This window comes from Pseudonaja textilis, chromosome 4, assembly GCF_049901715.1.
Source record: "Pseudonaja textilis isolate UNSWEBS1 chromosome 4, rPseTex1.2, whole genome shotgun sequence".
NCBI classification, from domain to species: Eukaryota; Metazoa; Chordata; class Lepidosauria; order Squamata; family Elapidae; genus Pseudonaja; species Pseudonaja textilis.
Genome location: NC_141993.1, coordinates 21667201 through 21688432, shown reverse-complemented (window position 1 = coordinate 21688432; position 21232 = coordinate 21667201). Strand labels below are relative to the sequence as shown.

At 36.3% G+C, this 21232-nt stretch overlaps 1 protein-coding gene across 10 annotated transcripts in view; it reads right to left on the bottom strand.

Moving 5' to 3' along the window:
- The window catches only part of PCDH15 (protocadherin related 15), a 579778-nt gene that overhangs the window by 309121 nt on the left and 249425 nt on the right, over positions 1-21232 (bottom strand). For all 10 annotated transcript variants that reach the window (XM_087932347.1, XM_087932353.1, XM_087932355.1 and 7 more), the window contains one exon: positions 17290-17445. In XM_087932347.1, the coding sequence (XP_087788473.1) occupies positions 17290-17445 (156 nt within the window). The remainder of the gene's footprint in view (positions 1-17289; positions 17446-21232) is intronic.

Here is a 21232-nt window from a genome sequence, read left to right as displayed (position 1 = left end):
CGGTGATATATCTCCTCGCAGTAGAGAGATATGAATAACTCAAAAACTCCTCTCTTCCTTCAGCAACTCTTCAGTAGGGAAAACACGCAGCTAACAAACATCAACGTAATCCAATCCAGTAATTGTCAGTAATTGCCAGCAAACTGTCAGTGAATCGTCAGCAATCAATCAGGTTCTCTTGCTCCCTCTTACGTTGGTTTCACACACCACACCCAAAATTACATGCTTTGCAGTTTTAAAGTGACACACACTTAAACTTACAATCATAGTTTATATATATATTATTTTACCCAAACTACGTTAGGTAACCTATGTTATTCCTAACATTCTCCCCTTTTGGGTAATATAATAATATATATAACTATTTACAACCTTAACCCATAGTCATCACAACTCTCTTTGTGTTTTACTGCACCTTGGGCTTTTGTAAATTATCAGCAATATTTTGTTCAGTCATACAATATTCCAATCTTATTAAACCATCCTTTACAGATTGTCTTACATTCAGATATCTAAGATCTGTATGCTTAGATCTCATTTTTACAGCAATATTTGTAGCCATCTGTATGGCTGCTTGATTGTCCTCATACACTACAATGGAATCATTAACAGTTAATCCCATATCCAACAACAACTGTTTATACAGAATTAAATCAGTACATAATAAAGATAGACATGAAAATTCTGCTTCCATTGTGGACATACTTATGTGTTGCTGTCTAATTGACCTCCAACCAATCAATGCTTTTCCTAGTAGTATAGCCATTCCTGAAGTTGATTTCCTAGTGTTTATATCTGTTGCAAAACTTGCATCAGCATATGCACTTAAAATCAAATCATCTTTTGGCTCCAAATACAATGCATAGTGCATTGTCCTTTTAAGATATCTTAAGATACGTTTTGCTGCTTGCCAGTGTCGTTCAGCGGGTTCAGCGTTGAATCGAGCCAATTGATTAACGCTATAGGCAATATCTGGCCTTGACCAATTACTAATGTATGATAGACTACCAATTAGTGACTGATAGATAGTCTTATCGAATTTTGAACTCTGAGCATCAGTGCGGCAAAATTCCTGACTCATTGGAGTTTTTGCTGGTTTACAAAGTTCCATCTTATATGTTTTTAGTAATTGATAAATCTTATCCTCTTGAGATATCTTATAGCCACCATTGGTTTTATTTATTGTCAATCCGAGATACTGTTTTATCTCTCCTAATTGCTTTAATTTTATCCTCTTACCTAATAATGATATTATTTCAGTAGCTTCATTATTAGTTTTTGTAATTAATGCAATATCATCTGTAAACAACAATAATAATGACACTATTCCATTTGTCTCTCTTTTAAATAAACATGGATCAGCTAAACCTGCTTTAAACCCTATATTGTTTAACTCCTTAACAATATATTGGTTCCATTCGTAACCAGATTGTTTTAATCCATAGAGACTCTTTTTAAGTTTCCAACAGTCATTATTAGTTTTATCATCCTTAATTCCTACAGGTTTCTTTAGGTATATAGTGTGCTGCAATGGTGCATGCAGATAAGCAGTTTCTACATCTAAATGATTTATGATATAGTTTTTCTTAGCTGCCCACACTAAAGCTGCTCTCAAGGTTGTTGCTTTTAAACTTGGTGCAAACACTTCATCATAATCACATGCAGTTTGATTAAATCCTTGAGCTACCAATCTAGCCTTATGGGTAACAGTCCCATTTGTACCCGTTTTTAATTTAAATATCCATTTACAGCCAATGGACTTTTCACCTGGAGGTAATCTAGCATTCTCATAGACTCCCATCTGTCTTAATGAATTCAGTTCCTTTTGCATTGCTGTATGCCAGTTCTCCTGATCCTTCGCAGGATACAATTTTAGTTCTTCCACAGTAGCTGGAATTTTACTAATCTGTCACACCATACTTGCCTGATACCTATCAGGTGGTCTACTTACTCGTGTTGACCGTCTAGGTAGAATAGGACTTACAGGTGGACTCTTATCTATCACCTGTTCCTGGTTATTTATTTCTTCTTCACTTATTTCTTCTTTAATTGGTTCTATTTTCTCTTCCTTTACTTTCTCTTTAATTGGATTTTCCTCATCACTAGTATGGTGGCTCGGGCCCCTGTAGGTTTCTATTATTACACTTTTATTCGAATCTTGTTCCAATTTGTCCCATCCTACATGTTCCAGGAATTGAGCACTAGCACTACAATAAATTCTAGTTGTGCCCTCTTCCCAGAACCTGTAAGATCTATGGTTTGATTCGTAACCTACAAAATATAATCTTTTAGCCCTATGCTGTCCCTTATGTCTCAGTTGTGTAGGAATATGCACCCATGCTGGTGCTCCAAATGTGTGCATGTAACTTAGGTCAGGTTTTCTACCATGCCACCGTGTGAATGGTAATTCACCTGTTGTTGAGTTAACAACATTATTCAATATATGATTACCACACATTATTGCTTCTTCCCACAAATTCTCAGGTAATCCTGAATCTGACAACATAGTACGAGCCATTGCCTGCAGTGTTTGGCCTCGTCTTTCTATAAAGGAACTATGTTGTGGCCTGTATGGTGCAGACTTTTTATGTTCTACACCTGCCATCTTCAGTCTATTTTGGAATTTATTATTTATAAATTCCGTACCATTATCAGTTACAAGAGTTACTAGTTTCTTTTTAGTTTTTCTCTCTGCAAACTTCAACCAATTAAAGAAATTTTGATATGTTTCCGTTTTACTCTTCATTAAATAACAGAAACCATATCTAGAATAATGATCCATTATACTTAATATATAACGAGCACCTCCCACACTTGGTTTTTTAGGACCTATAATATCAGCAAATACGACCTCTAGAGGCTCCTTAGTCTTAAATCCATTAAGTCTATTTGCTGGTATTACCTTGCTTTTTTCTTGACTGCAAGCATTGCAGTGCAAATACTTACTGCAAGGCTTCAGTTTTATACCTTTAGACAGTTCAACTGTTTGCTTGAGCATTTTAAAATTTATATGCCCTAAACGTCTGTGTAACAAATGTATGCATTCATCATGAGGTTTAACGTTATTATACACTGTGTTAGCCACCTCTAATTGATTATCATGTAACACATACAATTCACCTTTTAAAGTTGCAGTCACTTTTTTACCTTCCTTTTCTATTATGCAGTTTTCTCCCTTAAAGGTAACTACATAACCTAGTTTAATCAAAACTCTAACTGAAAGCAAATTAAACTTAAGTTGTGGTACATATAACATTTTTACATTTTCTTTTATGCAAGAACAATATGCTGTACCTTCAGCTTTTGCTTTCAGTTTCCAACCATTCGCTAATGATATCTGCTGTGAACTCGTGGACATCTTAATAAATCTTTTCTTATCTTTTGTTATGCAGTGCGATGCTCCACTATCTACAACCCCAAAATTATTATTGTTCACAGTTTTGTTGCTATACATGGCTAACTCTAAGCATTTTTTATCCTTTTGATGCCTTTTTGCATTCTGGCTGGCATTTTGGCTTGCAGAATCTAGCCAAATGTCCTTTTCTTCCACAATTAAAACATTTTCTAATTGTGTAGGCTGACGAAGATAATTCCTCTTCTTGTGGTTGTTCCCTTCTGAGTTGATCCCTTTCAAGCCTTCTCCTGGCTTCTTCAATTAATCTGCCAGTAATGTCAGTTAATGTGAGGTTGTCCTTTGGCAGCACTTCCAATGAAGTTACATAGTCGTCATAGCTCTCATCTAATGAAGACAAAATTATATAAACCTGATGCAGTTCAGTGAAGATAAGCTCTTTTTCATGCAGCTCCTGAAAAATCCTCTTCATAGTGTTTATATGAGTCAACATGTCTCCATTCTTTTGAAGATGTGTTCTAAACAGCTTCCGTGTAAGATTTATATGAGCTCCTACACTGTCTCGAACATAAATCTTCTTTAAATTCTCCCAGCACTTAGCAGCTGTTTCTTCTCCACGAATATGGACAAGCTACTGGTCACAGAGTGTCAGTCCTATTATACAGAGAGCTTGTTCATTCTTCAGTTTATATTCTTGTATTTTGTGGGCATCATCTTCATCCTCTGGATCCCAAGCATCTACCTCTGGTGGGTTTTGAATTATATTCCACAAACCTTCTCTACGTAGAAGTAGGCTGCATTTCATAGACCATGAAACATAGTTTGTTCCATCCAGTTTGGATATTAGAGACAAACTTGGTAAATTGACTTCTGCCATGTTTCTCTGGATATTAAACTATAATTAATAAAACACAGCTGTCTGTTTACAGTATTGTGTAACCACACTAACTCTCACTTTATGTAAGCCTGTTATATCCTGGTTAGTCTGACTGTGCAGCTGGGCCCATAACCAGTGTTAGGGATACACCCTAGCAAGGATCTGCAGGGCAGTCAGTCAGGCAGGCAGAATATGTGAGATATTGTTTTTTAGTAGCTTACACTCAGTAAAACAGAGGCACAGTGCTAATTAAATAGTTTTATTCCAGCAAGAGTTAAAGCATAGTCAAAACAGTCCATATATCATTCACTTAGTTCAGTCCGTCCAGGGATTATTCAGTTGCAAATTCCAGTGTCGAAAAAGAGAGGTCAGTACACTTACAAATATCAGTCCGGTGATATATCTCCTCACAGTAGAGAGATATGAATAACTCAAAAACTCCTCTCTTCCTTCAGCAACTCTTCAGTAGGGAAAACACGCAGCTAACAAACATCAACGTAATCCAATCCAGTAATTGTCAGTAATTGCCAGCAAACTGTCAGCGAATCGTCAGCAATCAATCAGGTTCTCTTGCTCCCTCTTATGGTGGTTTCACACACCACACCCAAAATTACATGCTTTGCAGTTTTAAAGTGACACACACTTAAACTTACAATCATAGTTTATATATATTATTTTACCCAAACTACGTTAGGTAACCTATGTTATTCCTAACAAAAGACATATTCATAGTAGTAATAGCAATAGCACTTAGACTTATATACTACTTCATAGTGCTTTATAGCACTCTCTGAGCAGTTTAGAGTCAGCTTCCTTTTGAATGGAAGAGAATATTGGGCACACAAACCACCCACTCCCATACTATAAAGACCCTAGAGTTTGTCCTTTCTGAATACTTTAAAATAAGTAAATAAATAAGGAAAGAAGTGTTGTAAATCATTTGAGTGCTTTTTAAAAGATCTTAAACTCTCATCTAATTTTAAAGATATGTTCCAGCACCCAACATTAATACAGTGTATTAACTTTAAAAAGTAATTGATGATAAGTGTATAGAACTATTATTGCATTTCAGTCAATCGACTGATAGATCATATAAAGTGTGTCAGCTTTGAAATTCAGCTGCCACATTTTTTGTTTAGAGAGTTAGAGGAGTTGAAAAGTTCAAGGTTATTCTGTATGTCGTATTAAGAATTTCCAGTTGCAGTTAATTGGTTCTCATGATTTATGAAGTGTAGAAGTGGAAGGAGAGAAGGTGGATTCTGTGTAATGCGTGAAAAAACTTTCACTTGGGAAATTGCTTTTGACATGCCAGATCTGTTTCTAATAAATCAATTGGAGAGATAATGTCTTGGAGTTATTGATATCATGGATACTTTCTGGATGCCTGACAAAGTGTACACAATGTATAAATGAATGGTAGTTTCACCAAAAGAAGGGTTTTTGTGATTTCTCAACTATCTGTTAAGTCAACCACTTTAGCAAAAAGCAATTTAGATGAGGACAGAAAAATTAGAACATATACAGTAGATTAAATATCTGTTGCAATCCCATTTCAATATCCCAGCTAACTTGCATCCATAAATATTCCTAATATCTCCTGAGCGCCAAAATGACTCTTTTCCTTCCCATTCCCATCTCTATTTGCATAATTCCATATCATAGCAAATCAGCCACTAAAAGAGGGATAAGTAAAACTTTTCAAGCTCTTATCAACTAATTGAACTGACTGGTCTTTAGGGTAACGTATAATAATGGAATTTGGGGAGACGTGTTCTAGATTTTAGTCAATCTGCGGCATCACATAAAACAGTTTGCAGTTATTTTTGAATGAACAAAGAAAATAACAGAGCAAGACTTGTCAGTACCAAAGTTGTTTTCTGTAATGAAGGCCAATAAAAATGTCAGAAGGTGCTATGTATTAAGCGTGAGAAAGAAATTGCCATTTGGGAGACGTCAGTAGAGGTGAGATGTATAATTGTTTTACAGATTGTCATCTGCCATTCTCAGAAGCCTCCATGATCAAACCTTAATTCTTTTTTTCTTTCTTTTAAAATTAATATATCAGCTATCTGCCAAACTCTAAGAGTACCAGTATGTTTGTATTAAGGAGAAATAAGAAAGTAAACATAAAGTCAAACCAAGTCAACACAATATTCAAATTTCAACTTTTAACAATGTCATAACCATGGATAATAATCCAGCTCAAAAGCTTGTTGGAGACCATGAATTTATTGATCATCTCCAAGGAAGAGGAGCCTCCAAAAGTCCAATTCTGGGCTACTGAAGGATTCCCAGGATGAAGGAATTCATAACATCTGTATCCAGCTATACAAAAAGAATGGGCAGATTCTACATAGAGAAAATAGCCCTAAACTACCTTGAGGGCAAGTTATATAGGGTTTTATTATAGGTCAGTATAGGGAGCCCTCAACTTACAAACATAATAGGGACAAACAATTTGGTTTTAAGTCATTATGCTCATAGGGCAGCCACATGAGTGGATCTAATTTTTCAATGATTGTGATTGTTAAATGAGTTTTATAGCTATCATTATGTGAATAATGTGTTCATAAGTCCAATTCATATGGTCTGAACTATTGTCATTAAAACCTCCTGCTTATTTTCTGGCTCTATATTTGTTTAGCAATATTGTGTTTGTTACAGTAAGACTGACGTTCATCTTACTAATGCAAAACAGGTTTTTTTAAAGAAAAAGTTACATCCAAGTTCTTCAGTAATGAAAAATAGGCTTACATGATTTGTGCAGTCATAAGATTTTTGAGGTATCAAGTAAACAATTCCTTATAACTGAAACATAAATGCATTTGTATCTGTTTATAATGGAATAATACAGATTCTGCTTACATTAGGTGGTTCTTTTTCATAGAAAATGTAGTCTTGGGTTTTTTTTTTTTTAGTTTATTACCTTCATTCATATATATATATATATATATATATATATATATATATATATATATATGTATATGTATATGTATATGTATATGTATATGTATATATATATAAAATATCAACCTATCAATTTTAAAAAGTACCTTGGAAATGCAACAGAGGAAAATATTGCAACAGCTGAATATGTAGTTATTCTACAAGACAGCTGTCCAAAGGCATTAATGTTCCCATATGTTCATAGTGAAACAAACAACCCTGGCTTCTAAGAAAGAACTGGATAAATCTAAAATAAAAAGAGGCAGTTTAAAATAGTGACTAAGGTGTCAAATTAGCATCCTGGAATCTCAGGTTGAAGTCCACTCTGATCCACATAAACCATTGGATTATTTTGAGCCAAATCACCTCCTGTCAGCCAATGAAAAATTTAGGAGTGTTGATTTGGGGCAAGGATGAAAGAAGGACCCTGAAGTGCTGGAGGAAAGGAAGGATTTAAATCCAGCAAATAGAAATAAAAACAAAACAAAACAAATAAACATCTAATATGAAATGCTGGGATTTCACAAGTCATCTTTAGAATATATTAATCTAGTTTGCTCTGGAAGGTCCCATGATTTTTGTAATCTGAACACACATTATTTATTTATTTAGATATGGCTTAATAAGTTGTATATTACTTGTTACTATCACACATTAAACTGCCACTACTTTGCATGTTGCAATTCGTTATTGAACTATTGTGAAGAAGATAAAAATTGCTTGACAATAAAGAAAAGTAAATTATAGATTACTTTAATCTATAATTATCACCAAAATTGATGCATAAACTAAATATAAGTATTATTTCTGACAGAAAAGGAAACGGCATCACAACAAAAAGGAAAGGCTTTACAAAAAAATATGCTTATTTTAGGATGGTTTCAAAAGAAAAAAAAGAAATACGTACATTTCCCATAACATTAGAATGCTTGTATTCAATAGTTTAATTTTTACAGGGAGAGCAAGAGCTAAATAATCATCATCATTTTTTTGCCTAAAATGTTGAATAACTTCCCCAATAGCTTTGTTAGTCAAAATGCACCAAAGACTGTTAAAGTTAGCCTTTAGATATACTGTTTTATGAATTATATACAGTAATGAATGAATTTTTCTCCTCCTAATACAAGTCTTTTAAAAACCAATAGAATCAATGATCCAATGATATTAAAAATGTGTCAGTAAAAGGTATTATATTCACCTAGTTGAATAAATTGCTTTAACTTTTCCTCATATGACATATCTTTACACTATTGCTATTATTATTACTTTTATGCATGATCGTTAAGCATGATTCATTCCTTTGATAAATTATTACTGATAAACTTTTATCAGAAACAATGGAGAATCCACCCAATCATTTTTAAAGAAAAAAAAATAGGCATATTTTTGTATATCACAAGCCTGTCCAACTTGTAGTTTGCTAAAGCTAATCCAAATCTTTCAGCTAAATTCTAACCATCAGTGGAAGTCCATTCTAGACAGCTAGAATGAACGTCTTCAAACTTCTGTTCAACCACTTCTCAGGGCCCATATACTTTGAAGATTATAGGTTGTACACAGATGTCAAATATTAAGCATGTATAAGGATAATTAGCACTTAAATATAAATCAGTTATAATAGTCTCCAATGTTAGTATTATCTATCAACTCTATCTGGGCTTTGAAGTAGGATTGAGCATGGCTACTATTTGTATGAGTGACTACCAGAGAACCCAGAACTGAAGATGTGAAAGCATCTTGGAAATAAGTTCTGGAAATCATTGCTGAGAGACTTCAAAGATTTGTTTTGCAACAATAAATAAAGGCAACAGGAGCAACAATATTGTATATTTTGTTTTTTTTAAAAATAGATAATCTCCCAATATGGAAAATAATATATCACAGACACCTTCTATTCAATTATTTATCTTTACAATAATTATACACTGGCTAAATATATCCATCAAGGTTGATTTAATTCAACCAACACTCCTGTGATTGCTATTTTTTTTAATTAAAGCAATGAATAATATATGTCAATACAAAAGGCCCCACAGCTTGGATCCACACATATATTATATCAATACATTATAACACCCTAGCTTCTTGGGAAGAATTCACTATGAATGCCAATGCCTTCATTCCAGCTAAAGAGCCATCAGCAGTGATTTCACATTGTTTTTGTATCTAATAAAAATTAATAAAAATAAAATCTATGAACAGACCAAACAGCTTGCCTACAGAGCAGCAATGGGGATTACAGAAGAACTGGGCATTAAAAAAAATTAGAAAAGTAAAAGCAAAAATGTATTCATTTCCAAAGTGGAAGATCATACTGGAGGCCACGATAAAGAAATTAATATCAGATGCAAGAAATTTAAAAAACATGAAGGAACAAAAATTGAAAAATGTAAGGATCAGGACAAGCCTAATAAAAAAAATATTGGCTTAGCACCAAAAAATCTGAAGAAGCTTTGAAAATCTAACAGCAACAAATGACAGCAATAGCTGGGAAAATTGAACACTACAAGGCACGAATCGTCCAATCGTCCAATTTAAGCAAAATCAGCTACTTCAATCAGAAAACAGGTTTTTTTTTATCAAACTATAGTTGGAATTCTAAAAAAAAGCAAACTAAACCAAAATCCAGTGTTGGAAAGATCTAAATTGTATGGACTATAATAAAAAATACTGGATGGATTAAAGATGAATTAAAGATGAATTCAAAGTGTATTGCATAAATGAGATATTAGTGAATATTTAATAACTAGAAAAATGTATCTGATTCAAAAAGACCCAGAGAAAGGAATAACATCAAGAAATTATAGGCCAACAATATGCTTGCCTATTAAATTTAAGTTACTCACAGGCATTATAACAGACAACATCCAAAAATTATTTAAAAGAAACAGCATCATCCCAATAGAACAAAAAAGAAATAAAAGGGAAAACAGCAATAATGAAGATAACTTCTGAATGATAAAATGTTTCTGAGGATTTGCAAAAGCTGATAAACCAATTTACATATCATCTGGACTGATTATAAAAAGGTGTTTGATTCATTGCAACCAAGTTGTATCATCAAATCTTTGGAAACAGCTGTCAGTAAAAATACCTTTAGAGAAAAAAATGATGCAATGGAAGACCTGATCTGTGGTTGGGATGAAAAAAATATGGGTTTGTTAACATTAGGATAGGCATCATTCAGGGTGTCTCGTTTTCACCTTTATTATTTGTTGTTTGTCATTCTGATGATCCCACTTTCAATAATATTGGAGGAAATAAATTTTGGCTAGCAAAGCAGCAAAAATACTAAAATTTGTAGTTTATTTGCTTTGTATAGATGATCTGAAGCATTGCAGAAAATGAGAAATCCAGTTACTGACCAATCTGTACGAATTTTTAGCACAGGTATAGCAGTGGAATTTGGCCTACAGAAATCTGCTATCATAGCAATGAATTGGGTAAAATCACAAACAAGAAGGAAATTAAAATGCTGAAAGATGAAATCACTAGGAACCATTAGGATAAAGTCTACAAGAATCTGGGCACTTTATATTTAGATAATACCGAGCACGGACAAGTTAAAATGTGATTAATAAAGAATATATCCAAAGAATGAAAAAAAGGTAAAATTGAACTAAGAAACACAATCAAAACCATTAATTGCTGGGCCACACCTGTGATGTGATATGATACAGCACTGGAATTATTAACTGTAGACAAACTGAACTGGACAATTTGGCTCAAAAACTGGTGACAATTATGCATTATGTCACCATAGTGGTATTGATCAGAAATAGAGGGAAAGGTTTAACTCAGGTCAAACAAATTACTGAAGAAGAAAAGTGTGCCCTGGCTGATTATGTAAAAGACAGCCAATAACAAGTACCGATGCAAGTTAAAAATTGGAACACACTAAATATACAGGAAACAGAAAGTGAGTATTAAAATAATGTAATAAAAATACGAACAGCTTGCTGGCAAGGAAAAGAATTACATGGTCAATTTCTAGAACAGATTGAATGGAAAAGAGGATAAAAATAAAACCTGGCAGTGGCCTACAATAGAACATTAAAAAAAGAAATGTGAGCCCTGATTTTGGCTGTGCAAGAGCAAGCTACTCAAACAATGGCATTCAAGGTCAGTATTCAAAGTGCAGATTGTGCAAAGAAGTAGAAGAAACAGTAGATCAGGAAATGCAAGAAGATCACACAACTCAATTATAAACAACAATATAACATGGCAGCCTGTGTTATGGATTCACTGCTCTAGCAATGAAAAATTGGTAGGAACATAGCTGAAAAAGTAGTTGAAAATGAGCAGATTAAAATATTGTGAATTTTCTGATTACAAACTGATAAAATGGTCTGAAAAATAGCTTGAAAATGACCCCCAAAACAGCCTGAAAAAGACCCCTAAACAGCCTGAAAATGCCACCAAAACAGGCTGAAAATTGGGCAGGGGTGGGGCCAGCCAGTGGTGGGATTAGCCCAACTGGATGAATCCTACCTCTTCCTTTGAGGTGAGTGGCTGGGAGGCAGGGCTGGGTGTGATGAGTGACATCACCCATCCAGTCACATGACCAACTGCCCACGCATACCCAGTCAGAGAACCGGTTGTTAAAAAAATTGCAGCCCACGTTTGTTTTAAGGTCCAGTTCAGAAGACTTATTGCTTAAGTTCTATTCAATTAATTATCAGGACTAAATAATTAATGATTAGTACTAGATAAGTGTTAATGAAATTGGGGAGAGGCTGGATTTAGATTTCTTATGGGAAAGTAACAACTCCGGATTGATCACTCTCTTATCTCTGCCACCCAGAGTCTCCTTCTTCTTTCCTCATAGTTATTAGTAAACTGAATGCCATGCAAAAAATCTTGGGTGGCACTTAGAAAATCTGTAAATTGAAAAAAAAATATCCATCTGTCAATTGCAAAATACCTAGTCAATTGGTGCTTAATTTACACATATATTGGGAAGAAATTGTTGTGCATGAAAGTCAGCATCAGTTAAAGAACTGGCAGCTAAGACCTCACATTGTTTTGAACACATTATGATAGTAACTATCTTGATGTGGTTGTGGGGCTTGTGTGCTCTGAGGAAGACAGCGATGCCAGAAATTCAACCATACTGGACAGTTCCAACCAGAGGAGCCAGACAAAGAATATCAAAGGAAATGAAATTGACGACTGGTTAACATTTGATAAAACCTACCTACCTGATAATGAAAGATCCAACAAAATGGGCAGCACCAGGCAACTATACCTGCTTACCAACTACCTGCTTATCAACAACTTTCAAAAGGCTAACTAGTGTGGTAGCAGATGCATTCCAACAGCATCTAATTGGAAACAAAGATTTTTCTACCTGAGCAGAAAGGAAACTGTCCAACTGAGAGAGGAACAAAAGATTAGCTCCTAACTGATATGATGATTTTGGAAAACTGCAAGACAAGAAACAACAACTTGAATGTAGCTTAGACTGATTACACGAAGGCATTCAGCTCCTTGTCATGTAATTAGATAAATAAGTGCCTGGAAACATCAGAAACTTTGGTCAAGGATCAATGGAAGTCATGGTTGCTGATCAATGACGATAGACTGGAAGAGGTTAATAGCAAGAAAGGAGTCTTTTAAGGTGACTCATTCTCACCTGTTTGTTATTGCACTGATTCTTCTGTGAACAATATTGAATATGTCAGGCCAAAGCTATAAAGCATTTTTTTAAAAAAATCTGCCAGAATATCCCACCTTTTTATATGAAGAATCTGAAGCTCTATTGAAAAACACCGTTTGAAATAGAATCACTGCTCAACGCTGCCTCTGTATACAGCCAAGATATTGCAGTGGAGTTTGGACTAGTTCCGTGATGGCGAACCTATGGCACACATGCCACAGGTGGCATGCAGAGCCATTTGTGCGGGCACGTGAGCCCCAGGCAAACATACCTCACTGCGCATGCACACACCTCCCAGCTGATTTTCAGCACTTTTGAGGCCTTTTTCGGCCTCCCAGAGGTTTGAGAGAAGCTTCTGCAGTCTTTGGAGGATGAAAAATAGGCCTGTTTCATATTTCCAGAAATACCGGAAGTGACAAAACGGGCCCATTTTTTGGCTGCAAAGGTTGCAGCCTTTGGGAGGCTGAAAAAGGCCTCAAACGGGCCGAAAATCAGGTTGGAGGTGCAGTGCAGGTAAGGGGGCAGCGGTGGGGGGGCATAGGGGATCACATGCACATGCGCAGGGGGCGTGGGGGCCCCATGCACATTGCCTTCGTGGTGCTGGCACACAAGTGCACACGCACAAGTGTGCGCACAATTTTTGGCACAGGAGCCCAAAATGGTTAGCCACCACTGGACTAGTCAAATGTATTGCTCTCACCATCAATAGGGGAAAAATAATGAAAGCTGAATCAGAATCAAGATGTCCTATGGAAATAATTTAGTTCATGATAGTTTTTATTTTCACTTCTGCTTCTACTTCTGCATCACAGTTGCTGCAATTCCTCTCAGGTAAGGATCCCAATGTAAACTAACAGGCAGAACACCTGTTCTTACATTGATAGTGCAGGCACCATACACCAGAACAGTTCTGTGCTAAACTGTATATATTGTCAATTTTGCACAAATAGTCAGTCAGGCTAAGCTGGATTGAAATTCACACTACCTGGATGATATCAGAATTAGTCCTGGTTTTGAATTATGAAGAAACACGCTTTTGAAGAACACTTCTTCAAACACACTTCAGGATCTTGAAGAACATTCATGGGGGGGGGGGTTGGATATTAAGCCCTTTGATGGAATTTATTATCAAAACAAGTTTTATATTGATGATCCATACATGGTCAATCTTCATATTTGCAAATGTTGCACTTTGTATAATTTTAGATATACATGCACATATATGGGCATGAACTGATCCAGCTATGCATGCCCATTTCAACAAGCAATGCCAGAATGTCCCAAAAGCTCTTCTCCTTTGGGATATGTGTATAACTTGAAAAACCAACTTATAAAATAGATGGAGGTCTTGTTAGAGTGATCCATTTGATTTACCCCTCCCACCTTGCAAATGTTGCACATACATTCATGCATGTTCATATACTGTATTATGTGTATATACAATATGTATGTAGGTGTGTCTTCTTCATTTATTCATGCCACCTTAGAGGAAAAAGTACATGGGAGGTACAGTTTCACCTGCTCTTCTTTTTTGAAGGTGGTGAGAGACAGCCAAAGGAAGTTGGGACTTTCCTGTCAGGATGAACAATGAAGAAGCCTTGCAATGGTTCCTGGCTAGGATTAAGATCAGAAAAGATTAGGACAGCTGTATCTCAAAATGTCTGAGACTCCCTGGTTCTTGTGAGAATTGGCAGTAAAAGCTGGGGGGAAGGTCAGCTTACTATCAACTGGCAGGCAGAGCTACCATAACACCTACCTAGTTGTCTCAAACTTTGGCTCTTTGCTCTTTTAAAGGTTGTGTGGGACTTTTCTTCCACTATGTTCTTTATCTTCCTGGGGGTAACTGCTCTTTAGTTTAAAGATAGCTCTTTTAAATACAGTTCCTTAATGTCTATATAAAGCTTCTGGGCAAAATCCCTGGGAATTGGGGATTAAGTGTCACCAGTATGCTGATGAGATTCAGCTCTTTTTCTGCCTGTCATCAGAGTTAGGTATGATAGTGGAGTTGGATCAATATTTGAATGCTGTAATGAGAGCAAGGGGATCCAATAAACTTTAGCCTCACCTGAGAAGGAGAAAATCCTGTGAATTGGTAACCTCTGGGTCCAGAAACAGGTATAACTCTAATTCTAATGGGATTATCTTTCTCGAAAGGGTCAAGTACAAAGCCTGATAGAGAGAAGTGCACCTGGTCCTGCAGTTGCAGCTTTTCCTCAGAAAAGCTGGCTCGACCATACAAATCCATGCTTTGATAAATTCCTGGTATTAGCTGATCCTGAACTTGAAGATTATTCAAAATCGCAGCTGATGGTAAATGTGGTACCAAACTGGTATGGGAAATACTTGTTCAGAAACTGTACTAACAGCCCTAGAAAGGACAACAATGGCTGCAAGAGTTTCTAAAATAACACATAAAATTATCTGCTACAATGTCCTACCTGTCTATCACTACTTCAGCTTCAACCTCATCAATACATGAGCACATAATAGATACAAACTTAAGGTAAACCACTCCAAATTCGATTGCAGAAAATACAACTTCAGCAACAGAGTTATCAATGCATGGAATGCACTACCTGACTCTATGGTCTCTTCCCCAACCCCCCCCAAACTTTAACCTTAGACTGTCTACTGTTGACCTCACCCCATTCCTAAGAGGTCTCTAAGGAGCGTGCATAAGCACACCAACTATCCCTGTCCTAATGTCCCCTTTTATTTGTACCCATTTCATGTAATTATAATCATGTTCTAATTATATCTGTTATATAATACATGCTTGACAAATAAAATAAATAAATAAAAATAAATAAAATAACACCTCCCATAGGATCTTCTTGGCCAATTTGATTTGATTTGCATGCTTCCAGCCTGTACCTTACTATTTAAAGATGCATTCCAGCTGAACAGACAGACCAGTCCTTTTGTAAAATGTACAATGAAGATAATATAATTACACCTCAGCTGTATGGGTCTCCATTTGGCAGATCTTGATGCAAGAGATAAAATCTGAATTTGAAACCAAATCCATGGTTGTCTGGAGAATTGACATTGACTTTGTGGCCCTTTAATCAGAATCAAAATCTTAATTGCTCTCAATGGCCAGTCTATAAAAAAACAACACCTTGGTTCCATAAAATTGATATTGATTAACTAATTAAGTAACAGAATTGTCAATCAAACTACTGCATATCTTAATATAATTACATGACAGAATTTAGTCCCATTATTTGAATCGTAGAGTAAAAGGTTTATATAGAATTGATCAGAGGGACCAGAATAAAATACTTAATTAGGTTAGGAATTAGCAGCTTTTATGTATGAGTGTATTCACAATACCACACATATGTCCAAAAGTGAATAATTTGTATTTCACATAACCAAATGGCCACCAATCACTCATTTATGTTCTACATTTCCTAAAAAAACATATGGGTTTAACATTTTATAGAGATCAATAATTACTTGCTTTGGAAAATGTATTAATTTTGCCTGTTCTAAAGATGTATCACATAAAAGTTGTTCCAATTAACTACAATGTTTGCAGTCAGAAGGTGTCTTTCCTTGTAGATTAATCCATGACATCTTGGCTGCTAATCTAACTTTATATCTATTTACAACATTTTCTTAATTACATCATTTTTAACCAAATGGCATATATTGCCACCAATGATGTAAATCAAATAACGATGCAAATGATACATTATGCAATTATGTAATTTCAGATTTAACCAATATTCGTGTTTGCTACCTCTTTCTTCCCAAATGATCTATTAAATCAAGATTTCATCACATTTCATTTTGATCTTGCTCTTAGATTGTTCAGAGTTCTTTTATATAAACTATTTTATATAATTATGGCAATATGCTCTGAGTGGGTAGGTTTGGATTTACTTGTTTATTTAATTTGGGGATTCTGCTCGGAGCAAGTGTTTCAAAATCAAATGGAAATGAGTAAGTAACCTTAACTGCAGCTTATTACTTAAGCAAACAAAGTTGCTGTGTGGAAACACATTACGTTCTAAGCACTCTACTCCTGGGGTGTCAAACTGAAGGCCTGCGAGCCAGATTTGGCCCACGGGGTCCTTAGATCTGGCCCGCAGGGTTGCCCTGGAAACAAAGAAGGACCGGCCTGTGATGCCTCTGCTAGCGAAAATGGAGCTCATGAGGGCCGTGCACGCCTCTCCTCCCCTGAGGATTGCAGGAGGCCATCTCAGCTGAAAACGGAGCTTGGGAGCCCATTTTCACTGGCAGAGTGTTTGGGCCACCAAAGGCACCCCCAAAACATAAGTGATGTCATGCTGGCCGCGTCCACCCTGACCACGCTCACCCCAGCCCCCCGAGGTCAAACACAACAAAATGAAGCCCTCAGTGAAATCAAGTTTGATACCCCGGCTCTATCAGAAAAATGAAAATAAATAGTAGTAATAATAACACGAAAAATAAAAAAAATCTCACCTCATTCACTGTGACATAGTACTGTTCTTGCTGGAACTGGGGAGAGTTATCATTTCTATCCCTCACCACGATCCGAACTTCATGGTTGATAATAGTTCCTACTTTTCGGTTAATGCACTGGACTTGGACTACTATAGACTGAATGGACACTGGTGGCTGCAGAGGAGAAAAAAAAACAAAACTATAAGTTCATTTAAGTATTTTCCAAGTATGTATACATATCGTACGGTGCAATTCTCTAATTCTGTCATGAGGAATAAAGCTAATTTACTACATTGGGCTTGTTCCCAGATCAGTATATGTACAGGTAGCCCTTGACTAACGACCACAATTGATCCGAAAAATTCTACCGCTAAGCCAGACATTTATTAAGTGAGTTTTGACCCATTTTGCGACCTTTCTTGTTGGTAGTTAAGTGAATCGCTGTTTTACGTTACTAACACGGGACATTGAAATGTCATAAATATGAGAATTGCCAAGTATCTGAATTTTGATCACATGATCATAGAGATGCTTCAATAGTCATAAGTGTGAAAAATAGTCATAAATCACTTTTTTCAATACCATTATAACTTCAAATAGTCGTTAAAAGAAACTGTTATAAATCAAGGACTACCTGTAGTTAGTCTGTAAAAGTCATCCTTAGTAGCTGTTATGTATCTGAACATCAGGTGTAAGTATTGCAGTACATATGATATTATATTCATGTACAATATATTTTAATATAAGATAATCGCTACAATAGTTCAGAAGCTGTAGGCTAAATCCAGATAAATGTCATGATCACATTTTGCCTTTAACTAATTGTAAAATGGTAAAATCAAATACAACTAAGTCAGCTTTCAAAGAATATAAGTGAGATTAATCTGTCTTCTGTTTCATTGGATATTAATTATGTCCGAAGGCAAACTATCCTTACATCCATTGATGCTAAATATTAGAGGACTTAAAGGGGAAAAAACTAAGCAGACTAAGAGCTGATTATTATTTGAATAGGACATTTTGGGAAAGCCCAATATTGTAGGCTAGGCTGAAAAATTGGAGGAAGGAAAACTTCCTGGAAGGTTGCTGAACCTAAAATGGTATTTATCTTTCACTAGAATAGATCGTATGAAGCAATCAATGCCAGTTACTGTGACCATGGGAATACTACAATGATCATTAAGTGTGCAAAACGGTAATAAGTCACTTTTTTTCAGTGCTGTTGTAACTTCAAATGTTCAGTAAACAAATGGTTGTAGGTCAAAGATTACCTCTAGCATTGTTTATATTGTTTTGTGTGAATATATTAGAGCACTTAACAAATCATGGCTTCAAGGGATGTGTGCAGTGTGTGTTAAAAAAGAAAGTAAATTTCAGTGTAAAGCCATAAATAGAGTAGATTAGATCAGGACCACCTATTACATATGTATAAAAAGTATGGTGCTAAAGCAGGCCCCCCACAATCCACTATTGGGCCATGGCCTATTCGGAACTGGGGCATGTGAGAGGCAGGCTGGTGTGTACAGCTCAACTTGTTCAAGCAGTGCCCCAAATGCTTTTCTTTCTCTTGTGTGAGTGGAGCTGCACGCACATGCATGCGCATAGGCCTGCCAATCACATGTCCAAGTTTCCCTCCCCCCACCACTGGGCCACCAAGTCTCATGCTCCCCATGTTCCAAAAGTGTAGCAGTGAGAGCAGAGACTGAGCGGAACGAGCGCACCCTCCTCAGCTATGCTGACTCACTGAGGCTGCCTGCTCAGGACAACTGATCCATTTTTGGAGCATTGGGCAGCCTTGATGAGTCTGAAGGAGCATGAAACTGTGGTCCCAAAGGCTTCTCTTCCCCATACCAAAAGCTTTTGCAAACAAATGAAATGGGGTAGATATCTATCTTACACTACTTAAAGCCTTCCATCCCTTTGCAAAAGCTTTTGGTCAGAGGTGATATTCAGCAGCTTCTGACCAGTTCTGGAGAACAGGTAGTGAAAATTTCGAGTGGTTCAGAGAACCGGCAAATACCCATCTATCCTCTGCCTCCTGAGTCCCAGCTGATCAGCTGGGTCTTCTTTGGTTGCCCTGCATTGGAGAACGGAGCTGAAAAGCAGGTTAGTGGGATGGGAAGGGAAGAGAGATTTTGCAGTATCCTTGCCCTGTCATGCCTACCACGCCTTGCCCATCAATCCACTCCATGCCCACCAAGCCACATCCACAGAACTGGTAGTAAAAATGTTTGAATTCCACCATTGCTTTTGGTTCTCTCTTGTGTGAGTGGAGATCAGAGGTAGTATTCAGCAGGTTCTGACCAGTTCTGGAGAACCGGTAGCAGAAATTTTGAGCAGTTCAGAGAACCGCCATATACCACCTCTGACTGGAGATTTTACAGTCTCCTTCTCCTGCCATGCCTACCTAGCCACACCCACAGAACCGGTAGTAAAAAAAAATGAATCCCACCACTGGTGGAGATGGTGGCACATGTCAGCCCATCACTCACATGGCCTGGTTCCCCTTTAACCCTCTCCTCCCAGCCGGATCAGCACACAAAGGTTGGAGACCACTGTGCTAAGGAACAAACAGGGTTTTTTTGTATGTTTAAACTTAACAAAGCTGAAATTGTTACAAGCAAAAAACAAAAATGGGTCCAGGCGAAACACTCGATGAAAGTGTAGAAATGTTAAGCATTAGTGTGTTTTAAAGTGCACATAATAGATTGACCATGTGAAAATAAGTTTTAAAGCTGATGATGGATGGCTTTGGTAATTTTATAAATGGACTGCAATGGACCATTAGCAAACACTTTGTCAATAAACCTTTGACTATGGAGCAGCAATGGAAGAGATACTGCCTTACAGGAAAGGCTGAAACAAACCCATGAATGATGAAGGCATCATATTGTCAAATTTTACAATGCAAAAGAGACTGGTTTCTTCGAACATGAGGTTCTCAAGAACATTCCGGCATTTAAATATAAAAAAATCATCAGGATGTAGATAGGCATGAAATGGATTGCATGGTTACTTTGTGCATATGCATTGCATAGATTAACGTCAGTCACTATTGGCAAGTCACATTATTCAAAAGTGTTAAAAGGCATTATGCATCAACTACCAGCATGGATTCACAAACGATATGGTCTATGTCAACATTTTTTTTTTTCAGGAACAGTTCTTCAATCAATTTGTTTCAGAAATCAGAAGTGTTCTAAATGAGATGCTGAAAATAGCAAGTGAAACACCATGGCTTTTCTAAGTCTGAAATATTTCTGCTTATTATTTGGGGAAGAAAAATGTGTGGTTCTTGTCCAAAAATGTAGTATAGTTATCCAGACCATGAACCATTCTATCAAATAAAAGGGTTCATACTTTTTTTTTTTTTTGAAATGGTCAATTTTGGTTATGTTGGAGGACAACTCTGATAAGAAAAGTGACATAAGATGGCCTTAAAAACTTTAGAACCTATAAGTTAAAGCCATCGATTTTCATTTTTGCTACAGCTTAGAAGCCAGTCAAAATTCCAATACTGCAGCTGGTTAGCAAAATTGCTTTACAACATTGGCACAGATTTCTAATTTATTTATTGACATTAGGTCACACAACTCAAACTTACTTGGGGAAAGTATACGACATTAAAACAAACAATAACCCCACAAAAGAAAAATCCATCCCCAGATGATATACTGCAACAGATAAAATATATGTATACAATCTATACGATATATACAATATATAAATGTAAAATATAAATATAGTTTCAGAGAAGTCAGTTATTAGTTCAGCATCACAGAGAAAACTGGCAAAGACAGAGCAAATGAAGACATCTTGCAGTTGCTAGAGGAAGATGGGATTCCAGGTTTGGACAGAAAATGAGATAGCCATAGAAGCTTTTTGGGGGAATTGAAGGCAAAGAAAGAGAGGAAGGAAAACTGACAAGTACCCCAAACAAAATGCCTACTTTGAAATCATG